The sequence below is a fragment of the Crocodylus porosus genome, unplaced genomic scaffold (assembly GCF_001723895.1).
Source record: "Crocodylus porosus isolate Cpor-Errol unplaced genomic scaffold, CroPor_comp1, whole genome shotgun sequence".
Taxonomy (NCBI): domain Eukaryota; kingdom Metazoa; phylum Chordata; order Crocodylia; family Crocodylidae; genus Crocodylus; species Crocodylus porosus.
Window position 1 is genome coordinate 17,343,512 of NW_017728917.1, and position 12,382 is coordinate 17,355,893.

Consider the following 12,382-nt stretch of genomic DNA (forward strand, 5'->3'; position numbering starts at 1 on the left):
AAAAATAAATAAATAAATAAATAAATAAATAAATAAATAATAATAATAATAAAAAAAAATCACTGGACCAGGGTGAATAAAAAAAATCAAGTTTAAAAAACATTAAACATTGTATTTTCTATTTTAATCAGACTTTTTAAATGTAATTGTATTTTTTTGTTAAGATGCTTTAAAAAAATAGTTTTAAATTTAAGATGTGTTAAAGCTCAAAGATATCATGGAATAGGGATTATATCTTCTAATTATATACCTAGACAATATATTTATGTAACCTTTTTAGAAGTTTTACAAATAGGTCACAACAGGCCACGGGCTATATTAGAGGCCCAATCTCATGGGGTTCCCAGAGGCTTCTCTATAGATTAGTAAAGATTAAAGAAAACCAATCTACCCAATGGGACTCAGTGCTCAGTCGAGAAGATCCCATTAAGCTTCTCTGCAATGCTTAGTTTCAGTTTTCAAACTGGATTTGTCTCCAGAGATCACAGGCAGACAAGGTTTTTTGGGCAGATATGATACCTTTTATTAGACCAACTAAATAGCTGGAAAAATTGTTCTTTGCAAGCTTTTGGCCACAAACACCCTTCTTCAGGCATAAGGAGAGCCTGTCATATCCAGAGATAACATCCTTACATATGGGAACAAGAGATAACAGGCCTGACTACTAGGGGTGTGCGAAGCAGGCCTTATTTGATTCAGATTTGGCTCGAATCAGGAACAGTGATTTGATTAGTTTATTTGGATCACTGTCCCGGATTTGGCCGAATCCGCATCTGAAGATTCAATGCTGATTTGGAGAGTCAGCAATTTGGACGCAAACACAGCTTTAAAATTTTTTTCTACATACCTTGAGGTAGCAGGCACAGCTCATGATTGCTGCAATGCTGGGGTGCATGGAGCATCCCACAGGAGTGGGCCCCCCCACCCATGTGCTTGGCAGCAAACCTGGAAGTGGACCGAAGTTCTTCTGGTCCACTTCTGGGTCTGCCGCCAAGGGCGCTGGGGAGCGCCCCCGTGCTCCTGTGGGATGCTCTATGTGCCCCAGCATCGCAGCACTCATGAATGAGCCCCTGCTACCTAGAGGCATGTAGAGAAAAAAAAACAACAAAAACCCCACACATTTAAAGCTGTGTCTATGTCCAAATCTTTCCGAATAGATTTTTTTTATTCAGAGAGATTAAAGGGTCTTCTGATTTGATTTGGTTTCAGAGATCCAGTCACTGAAACATGCCACACTGAAATCAGGAACCAAAGCTTCGCACAGCCCTACTGATTAGCCACCCATCCACCCTATTGTCTTTCTGCCAGTTTGTGTACATACAGTTAAACCCTTAACTTTCTCTAGAAGTGCAAAGTTTCAAGAAATTAAACTAATAAAAAGATATCAGCAACAAGAATGCAGAAAACAATGATTAAATCAAGACTTCCTGACCAGTGGTTTAAATCATGATTTACATTGATTTTACAGTATTTAAATCAAATCCACTCCTGCACTGGGCTCGACGAAAATGCAAAATGTTCACTTCAAACAGGTTTCTAGAAGCAAGCTGTTATCTATTCTTTGTGCCAGTACAGTAATCAATCAAACCTCCCATGCTACTTCTGAAGAAGATGGATTAACTTGGTGTCTTTATAGAAGAAGCTCAGCAGCAGACTGCCTTTCTACCCCCTGCATATATGAAGAGCAACCAGAGCAGGACTTGAGATCAACTGCATTAGGAAGCCAACATACTGGGTGAGACTTTGGAAAGTAACAGACAGAAAGCAGGAAAAAGAAATAACTTGATTTTGTTAGGGAAGTTATTAAACAGCAAATTGAAAATTATCCCCGTCCTCCCCCCAATTTGTATGCCTAGAAAATAGGGCTGTGTGAAACACCACCTTGAGTTTCGACAGAACAGTGTTTCATATTTAATTATGAGTCAAAACAGCTGTTCCGTTTGGATGAAACAGAAAGGCTGTTTTAATGGTTTTGCTGGGGATGGGGAGGCAGCCTAACTGCCTGCTTCGCCACCCCCTACCAAATTTCGCGCTGGGGATGGGAAAATCAGCTGAGCTGGACTGACTTCCCATCCCCAGCCTATAGTCGAAACATTTCAACCAGCCTCGTTTTGTTTCGAGGCTATTTCAACAGCCTGTTTTGTTTTGATTCTGCTGTTTCAACCCTGAAATTGGTCAAAACAGTGTTGAAATGAAATGGCCAGCGAAATTTTGCACAGCCCTACTAGGAAATTACCTGATCCAAAGTTAACCCACCTACTGCACTGGCAACATCTTCAGCCCAAAACTACTCTAAGTTCACACCAAAGTTACTAGGAAGACACTGAATTTTAGCCTTTTTTAATAAATGAAATCTTTATAGATTTTACATGGAGGAAGCAAGTCTTACTACCTGAAGCCTGAGACCCTGCTCCTGCCTTTGTTGGAGGTAATCTGCATTATCACAGGACCCAGAAATGCCTCACCACAAAAGAAATTCTTGCTCAGAAGAGCCTTGCATCTTTTTACTTTTCTCTGAAATATGAAACATCATAACCAGAAGGAAACATGACTACATTCTGCTTGCCACCAAAGAACTTCGAGGTAAACTACCATTTCCAACTTCTCTCTGAGCCTAATCTGCATATAAACAAACTGCTCCAAAACAGGAAATTTTACCATATCTTCAACTCTCTTATGAAATATCTCTTATGAAATATGAACTTTCATTTTTACCCAGGAGAACTTTTACAATCTTTTCTCCCATGCCTGAAGAATGGTGCTTGGGCCCGAAAGCTTGCAAACAAAGACATTGTTTTCCAAAAATTTAGTTGGTCTAATGAAAGATATCACCTCTACCACAAGTTCTGAACTATTTTAATAAAACGATCAAGATGCTTTGATTAGCTGCATATTACTGTAAACAGGAACAGTCGCTTTATGACAAGTTTGCTGTTAGTGGTGTTTGCATCAGGTTTTAAAAACTTGTTGTAACACAACATATGTTTATTGGTGGCAAATAGCTAAAAGCAACTTTAAAAAGTCCATTTGTAAAGTTCTTTGTAAAAGGGTAGCCAGCTGCTACTGTATAACAGCCTGCAGTGTGTCACAGACTGAGCTTATTTGCTGGCAACAGATGGGATATTTTGTCTGTGCTTGTGGAAGATGGTATTCCTTCCTCCTACAGCTGTTTCCAGGCCAAGCAAAGCAGTTATAGGTAGAGTCCTACCAAATTCTTCCTTCCCCTCACCAAACAGTGAAGGGGCTGGAGGACATGACTTATGAAAAGCTGAGGGAACTGGCCTTATTTAATCTGGAGAAGATAAGACCGAGAGGGGACTTAATAGCAGCCTTCAACTCCCTGAAGCAGGGTTCAAAAGAGGATGGAGCTGGACTGTTCTTCAGCGGTGGCAGACAACAGGATAAGGAACAATGGTCTCCAGTTGCAGAAAGGGAAGTTTAGGTTAGCTATTAGGAAGAATTTTCTCACTAGGAGGGTAGTAAAACACTGGAATAGTTTGCCCAGAAAAGTGGTGGACTCTCCATCCTTTAAGGTTAAGACCCAGCTAGACAAAGCCTTGGCTGGGATGATCTAGTTGGGGCTGGTCCTGCTTTGAGCAGGGGGTTGGACTAGATGTGACCTCCCGAAGTCCCTTCCAACCCTGACTCTCTATGAAATTCACAATTTCACAGATTCTGTGAAATTCAATGTTCCCCGCAAAATCTGTGGTGGAGGCAGAGCATGAAAAGTGCTGGCTCCTCGGAGGGAGCCAGCAATCCTCAGTGTGCTGCAGCAGCCTGGCAGGGCTGGCAAGGGGAAAGGGGCAGCTGCCGACTCCAAGGATTGCAGGCAAGATGGCTGCCGTCCCTGCCCCTTGCCTCTGATCCACTGCAAGGGCTGCCTGGCATGTGTCCTTGGCCCTCTCCACCAATTGGTGGCAAGGCTGCATGACAGACCACCCTTGCAGCCAATCAGTTGTCAGGGGCATGGCCACTGGAGACCCTCAGACAATGAGAGGAATGGGAGGGGTGCACCGGGGCCCCTTGGCTAGGAGGCATTGGTCAGGGGGTGTCACCATGTTCCACCTGTGAAATAAATAGCTGCCTAGGCCCAGGCCTGCACCCACATTCTCCCTGTGAAATCAGGGTGCAGCCCCTGCAAATTAGGTATGTCTCTAGTTGTAAGTAGGGATCCAGATTTTAGAGTCAACTCCTCAAAACTGTCCTCCCACAAGGAGTTAAATTTGAAAGCCAAAGATGCTGGTAGCAGCCATGGGCTGTAGGAGTGCCGCTAGCAAGTTAAATGGCACATGGCCAAAATTTCAGTGTCATCATCAGTGATCCTGGTCCCCACAATTTAAAAGAAGAAAGAAATCCATATTCTCCGATTAATCACAGAAAAACGTGGACTTTGCAGGGGTCTACGTGAAATGCCACACTTCAAAGGAGAAAATCTGCATCAAATGGAAATGGAAAACTTGGATCCCTGGTCATCTTTAGCTTCACAAAAGGCTGCTATGCAGTCTGTAAATCCTTGTGCTAAAACAGCCCCCACCACAAAGTAACCAATTGAGTCCTTGGAGTTCCCAGCAGCCCATAACTACCTTTAGAAAATGCTCAGCAAGAATTTAAAGTGTTATATAACATTTTAAAATTTGAATATTAGACTTATACAATGCATTACTTCAAAAAGAAGTTAACTACGCACATCCGACTGTTCAGATTTAGAGTACATTCTGTTCTTTATCTTAAAAAACTTTACCCTATCCACTTATATTTCTCCAAAGAAACTTGAAATTGTTACCACTATATTTTGTGGTTTAAGCTTGTTTAAATAAATTGGTGAGTCAGGTAACCTAATTAAAAAAGCAAAAAGGAAATGAAGGATAGTTATTCAGCAACATGAGCTGGAAGTGACTACTATACTTTAATCTCACTTCCATACATCTATGGAAAACTAATCCACTTGTAGCAGACGATATGAGAGATTCTGAGTACAGGAAGACTGAGTCAGCAAACTGAGGATTACAGTCTATGCATTTAGAAACAATGCAGGTGCTGTTAATGTGCTCAAGGAAATGAAATATCTCAGTCTCATCCAGGAGTTTATTTTTTTAAAAGGTATATTTTAAATCTCAACAACAAAATGTAAATCTTTAGATTTTAAGAGGTCAGCCATAATGCCTGGGTGAAACTATTACTTGGGATAACTGCAGTCAAGATCATCATGGGAACCTAGAAAAAAAAAGAAAGCTTCCTAATGATATTTTAAGAAAACTTAGTTTCTTTAAACTTTATATTTGAAGAAATTATAAAGTTTACAGAGTTGGAACTGTTGCACTATTACTGTTTTGCTTTCGTTATCAGAACTTACCGGGCAAATCTCTGTAATATCAGTTGTCTAACATGATGTAGTGACAACTATTGCAAATAAAAGGTTAAATATTTCAGTTAGCCAAACTGATAATAGTTGGCTACTGTCCTCCACCATTAAAGAGATTCTTATTTGGGCAAAACAAATGGTGTCAACTAAGCAGTTAAGAAAATATTTATTATATATAAAATAAATAAAAAAAAATACTTTAAAAATTAATTTTATTTAAAACACATACACGCACAAACAAAATAAGAAAATCCCATTTACAATAAGCTCACCAGAGCACCTGCCACAGGATTCTAAATAAATCTGAAACATTAACCAAGAGACCAGAGATTTGACAAGACAAGTTTAAGTAGCAACAGCAAGAGAACTTGATATCTTACAAGGACATTAGGGGGTCAGGAACCTCTTCCATGCCCTTTCAGCAATCTTAACAACACTGGTCTTTCTGCAATGAAAAGTGGCTGATGGATCTGAAATGTCAATGCAGGCACCTGTTCTAATACCAATGCCTAGCAAACAGCACAAGCAAACTGTGGGACTCTTGGATGGCAGCCCTTTCCTTAGTAAGCATTCCCATAGGCTGGTACCAAGCACTGAATTGCAGTGTTGATTTTACAAGACTTCATCTTCTCTTCCTCCTTCTCAACAGTCCTACCTACTAGTTAGGAAGATTAGCAAGGCAAAGTACTGTTCTTCAGAAAGCAGATACCCTGATTTCCCCCCCGCCCCAACGAATGCTTGGGCAACCTGCTGGGAAAGATTAAAGCATGACTGAAATATGGCTGGCTGAAGCACATTCTAGATAAGCAGGTAGAAGCAAAGATTTTATCTGCTCATCGGGGTTTCCACTGAGCTATCTGTAAGCTAGGGTGCACCCTGATCCAACAATTGTTGGAGCTCCAACAGTCCAGTGACAATCCTAAGGATTGTTTCCCCCCCTCAGCTCCTTTACATATAGTGCCTTTTTTTTTTTTTTTGTGAAGGACCTACAGCTTTCTGAAATTTGCATTCAAATTCACTCTAGTCACATTAGTTACTCCAAACCTGTTCAGCTAGATGAAAACCCCTGGGGTGAGGTTACCTAATATATTATGTCCCCTGTTTGCTGTTTCATAAGGCAATGATTATTCTGTAACAATTCAAAAATTAAGCTGACCTGCCAGGTCATCATTATTCTATACAGATTCGTAATTTACTAGCCTAAGGCTTTTCAAAAAAAACTAGCACAGCTGGCAGAACATGTGCACTTGTGACCATCTACACATCAAGTCAACATTCAAATGCTTGCCTTGTGTATTTTTAATCTCATCCAACATCAGTTTCTCTATGCTGGGAACAATTTATATGGACAAGTTATTCCTGATTGAAACTACAGGCAAGAAGAATCAAACTCTAACAAATTTATTTGCCCAATATTGCCCTGCTAAGGAAGCTTTCACTCAGCAAGAAAACTACCTTCACAAAAAGGACTTGTGAGTTGCATCAGTGGAGGGCCTGAAAGAACAAATCCAACTGAGGTATTCATTTAAAGGCCTGACTCACTGTTTCCATTTGCTGTTTACTTTGCTTTTCAGTACAGGTTCTCCATCCAGATCAAGCATTCAGTCTGCCATGGCCAAACGCAGCTGGACAACATTCAGCTTACATGATGTTTCAAAACACAAATGAAAAGAAATTCTTTCAAGCTCTTTCCTTCTCCACTCTCACCTGCAGTTATTTATTTTAGTCTTTTAGGGCAGCGGCCAGCAACCTTTTCAAGCGGCAAACTGGAAGGATCCAGCTCCAGTCTGATGTGGGCTGGGTGGCTTCAGTGGCCTGTCAGTGGCAGAAGGCTTTCGGAAGCTGTATGCACATTGCTGTCACTTCTGTACCACAGCTAAGGGGGTGAAAGAGGGAAATAGAAGCAGCATGGATGCAGCTTCCTGCTGTGCTCAGCCCCAGAGCAGCTCCCCACTGGCTAAAGCCATGTCTATGCTGTAGCCAGTGAGGGGGACAAGAGGGAGAGGCAGACAAGAGGAAGCAGCAGTGGTGCAAGAGTGTAGCTGAAAGTTGCCAGGCCCTGGCACAGCTCCTTGCTGCTTAGCCCTGATGCAGACATAGGCAAAGCCCTCAGACTCTGCAGAACGAGTATGGCCTCGCCATATTTTCCCAACCACTCTTACGGAGTAGTATCCTAATGGTTATAGCATGAGACTAAGTTCCATAGTTTCTAGGGTCAGAAGGGACCAGAGCAGATGGCAGGAAAGAGTACTGGGGTCAAATGACCCCAGCAAGGTGTACATCCAGCCTCCTCTTAAGGACCCCCAGGGTAGGAGCCAGCACCACCTCTCTTGGAAGTTCTAGAGAGTGCTTCACTTCCACAAGGATGGACACTTATATTCTTCAGATGAGAAGAAATGTTTAGTCATTAAGACAGGGATGGGCAAAATGGTGGATCTGGCTGGAGGTCAGACTCCATTTCCCAGCAGCCCATGCCTGTGTTGCCATTGCTGGTTTCTATGGAGACCCCAGCAGCAGGGGTACCATAACAGCATGGGACCAAGGTTTCCATGGAGACTGGCCCCAGCAGCTCTGACAGGACAGTGGCTGGTTAAGGAGCTGCTCCAAGCTATGGCTGGGATCCTGCAGCGGTGACAGCATGGTCTGCAGCAGGGAGAGAGCCGCAATCCGCTGCCTGAATGCCCCTGTCTGGGGTGTGCGGGCAACAGATCACATGGCTCTGCCCCAGCCGGACCACGCTGTCACCGCCACAAGATCCCAGCCTCAGAGCAGCTCCCTGCCAAGCTCTGCACCCTGCCAGTGGTGCTGGGGGTCAGTCTGAATGGAAACCCTGGCCCTGCACGGTCACATGGAAAACAGCTGCAATGGGAAATGGGAGTCTGCTGTGGACCCAATCCAGGCCGTGGGCTGGACTTTGCCTGCCCCTGCATTAAGACACTGAATTCCTCAGATGAATGGCACTACTGAAATGCCAAGTACCCAAGTTAATTCTAGGTAATTAATTCATATAGAAGGTAGATGGTCTCATTGTTCAACCTACCGTATTTAGCATGGCTTAGCTATGTCCTATGTTTATAAGGCAATTACAATTCCATAATGCACTGAAAAGGCATCTTCACTGATCTACCCATAAATGGCACAGCAGTTTCAAGAGCTTTTTATATACTGTCAGGCCAGGCAAACAATCTCTACTAATGTATTGAACATTCGCATCTTACTTCACATAATTTTACAATTTCATTGATTCATGCTGCTCCGCCTTTTTTTTTTTTTTTTTTTGGATACGATAGGCCCTCCTAGAATTACTCAATCCTTCTCAAGTCTTCATTGTCCTGAAGAGTCGAGTCATTTTTTCCTATTATGTTATCACTTCCTCCAAGTTGAAAGTCACTGTGCCAAGCATTGCACAGTAACACCACAACCAGCTTCTCTCTATGTGAAATTTTATCCTCCCCCTTAGTCTTTCATGCATCTCAAACTAACGAAACAAGGGAGGATCATGAAGCAACTGCTGAAAAATTTATCTACACCTCTGAAGTGGTATCGTGATATTCTTTATCCTCATTTTTTGAATCTTCAGCTCTGGGGCTGTCTGTCCAACACCACCCTTTTTGTTACTATAGAATAATTTCCCTCTGCCATCAATCATTATTTTTTATTTCTGGTACTCTTTCCCATTTTTCCTCTCCTTAGATTACTTTACCTTAAACAGCCATATTTACTATAGTAGTGGAGCCCTGCTGGAGCCAGGATGGTGCAAGAAATGTGACAGCAGGACTTTTGCAAGTAATCTTTTATTGAACCAACTACATGGCTGGTATAGACTTAAACAAGCTTTCAAACTTTTGTTTTAAGTCTACCTCAACCATACAGTTGGTCCAAAAAAAGAAAAATCACCCACAAAAAAACCAACCCAAGAGGGAAAGAATGAGTTAAGCACAATATTCCCTAAAGCTAGAGGTTTCCATGGAACAAGCAAGCTGGCTTACAGGAAAACTTATGAGCCCAGACAGGAGACAGCACTGATTTAATTTGCAAAGATTTTTAGCTAATTTTCCTCCAGAACACAGCTTCTTCAGTATCAGCAACATGGAAGTAGGAGCATAGACAGGAGACAATCTTTAAAGTGACCCTCATGATCTCAGGCTCCAAAAACCATGTTAAAAATACATTATGCCAGCCTACAGCCCCAATACAGTGAAATCAGAAGTGCAGAAAAGCACAGACCAAGCCATACAGAAAGGCACCAGTTGCTGGACTTGGGTCTTAATGAGTATTTCCAATAAAAGTTTTGAAGTAAAAAAAGCCATGCAGAATCTTCAAAAAGGGCGATACTTTCCCCATCTTTTGAGGAATGTTTAGAAACCCAAAAAGAAATGCAAAAAAACCTCTTGGCTCAGAGATGATACCCTTTATTAGACTAACTAAGAAACTGCACACACACACAAAAGACCCCCCTCTTTTTCTGCAAGCTTTGGGCACACCTGCCCTTCTTCAGGCTCAGGGAAAATTAAAGATGAAAAAAATCCCTTCAGCTATCTCTGTGCAAAAAGTGAAGTTTATTTTCTACCTGTGGGGGCTTCTTACTGTATTTAAATTTTCCCCTGAGCCTGAGGAAGGGCAGGTGTGCCCAAAAGCTTGCAGAATTTTTTATTTTTTTTTGCAGTTTCTTAGTTGGTCTAATGAAAAAGTATCATCTCTGAGCCAAAAAGAAATGCAAAAAACTCTAGTTCCAGACCAACAGGGCTACCAAATACATCCCTAGAAACTCAACATACACCACGTACAAAAGTAATTTCACTTCGTACTCTACAATTATTTCATTTGCTCAGTCTTCCGCAAGAAGAGTATCAGACAGACTTTTGGATGTCTAAATAAAGACTACCCAATGATGAGATGACCCAGTGCTTTATTCTCTTACTTGCAAGGTATCTACCATATATTGGCACAATATAATTTAGCATTTTAAAGACAGTTTACCCTTACAGAAGCAGTGATGGTTAGGCACTCATATTATTTAACTATTAAATTGGTTTTGGACTCAAACTGAGGTATTACTAAGCATATGTCAAATCAAACAAACTTGGAAAAATTCACTGTCTACATCAATTTTATAGTTCGTTTCTCTCAGTCCCATCCCCAGTCTACCCGCATAAATGCAAGTTCTGGGCAGGACAACGAACCCCCCGCCCAGTTTCAGCATGAACTTCAGTCTAACATGAAAACCACCACCTGAGGTTCCAACTTTGCTTTTTCCTCCATTACATCTAAAGTTTAAGCATGGGCGTAATAAACAGAGACCAAATAGAGACACAGGCCAATCTGAGCCTAGGGTCTGTGTATGATAAGGACCTGATGGGAATTTGTTAACAAAGCCTACGAATAAGCCATGCCCTGGCTGGCCTATGTCAGTTTCCAGCCAGTGGGGCTGCCTGAAGGCGAGGTACCTTTACAGACTGGTGCATACACACACTGGTCTGTAAAGGTGCATATCTACCCTGCCCACTGATAGTCATACTGATTGGAAATTGAGGACTACTGGTGTACAGCAATGTGCGCACATACACAGATATAGAGATATAGCTAGCTTTACACACACACACGCACATTGCACACACATATACAGGCTTCCCCTTGCTTTATACTGTACATGTGTTCCTGGGAGGGGCACATAAGTTGAATTCAGGTACAGGGAACCCACTTTACAATGTAGCAAACAGGGGTAGTTCCAAGACTTCAACTGTACTGACCTCCAGACCCATTTCTACCACTTTTGCAAGATAATTTTGGTACTTGCCAACAGCAGACAGTACACACAAGTAGAGGGCACTATCATAATAGGAATGACAACTATAGAAACACGTGTTGCAGGCAACAAGCAAAGATCCACACAGACAACTGTATTTTGGTGCAACTCACTCCCACAATGCACCACACAAAGCAGCTGACTGTGGGCTTCCCCACACCCATTGTATAAGAGTGAATTAACTCACATATAAAAGGCAATCAGGACTCATAGTGGAAATGGTATCTTTTATTAGCCAAGATTTTTGCAAAACAATGTCTTTAACCACAGGCTTTCAGGTACAAACACCCTTCATCAGGCATTGAGAAAAGATTGTAAAAGTTCTCCTGGGTAGGAATGAAAGTCCATATTTCATAGGATTTCACAGAGGAGTCAATAGTAGAAATGATATCTTTTATTGACTTCTCTATGAAATATGGACTTTCATTCCTACCCAGGAGAACTTTTACAATCTTTTCTCAATGCCTGATGAAGGGCGTTTGTGAGTGAAAGCTTGCAATTAAAGACTTTTCTTGCAAAAGTCCTGTTGGTCTAATAAGAGATCTCTACTACAAGTCCCGATTGCCTTTTCCTCTAGACCAAGGGCAGGCAGTTATCTTGAGCGGAGAGCCAGTTACTGAGTTTTGGCAAGCCATTGAGGGCCACATGACAGGCAGCCAGGGGCAGATAAATATTAATTGTCTAAAAGTTCAAGGAGCCCCCGCAGACTGGACAGAATGACCTGCTCTAAACCAGCATGGCTACAACCTAGATACCTCAACCTCATGAATTTTTGGTAGAAAGAGGGTCATCACACAGGAGCAAATCCACACCTACACGACCCACATAAAGCATGGGAAACCTGCAGAGAGTTCATACTAGGTCAGTATATACCCGTGTATGTGTAGAAAGCTTATGGTATGTGTGCACAAGCTCATGCTATAGACACACGTATACACACACATCTGTATACACACCACATACACAGGTCTGCATCTGTGTGGCACGGGCTGCCTCTATACTATACACACATTGACACACACATCTGTGCGCATGGTAGATATGGAGAGAGACACCCGCCCCGCCCCGCCCCGCCCGCGTCAGGCCCAAGCCTCTGCCTCACCCGTAGGCAGTAGGGGCAGTAGCTCTTGCTGAAGACCAGGACGCGGTGGGAACCGACCAGCGACCGCACGCGCAGCTTCAACCCGTCCCAGTCCGGTAGCCGCGTCTGTCCC

The 12,382-nt window shown here is 42.4% G+C and overlaps 1 protein-coding gene across 1 annotated transcript in view; it reads right to left on the reverse strand.

Moving 5' to 3' along the window:
- The window catches only part of TXNRD3 (thioredoxin reductase 3), a 33,539-nt gene that overhangs the window by 20,890 nt on the left and 267 nt on the right, over nt 1–12,382 (reverse strand). The window contains exons 2-3 of the mRNA XM_019536822.1: nt 12,243–12,382; nt 6,022–6,054 (exon numbers count right to left, since the gene is read on the reverse strand). Of these exons, the coding sequence (XP_019392367.1) occupies nt 6,022–6,054; nt 12,243–12,382 (173 nt within the window). The remainder of the gene's footprint in view (nt 1–6,021; nt 6,055–12,242) is intronic.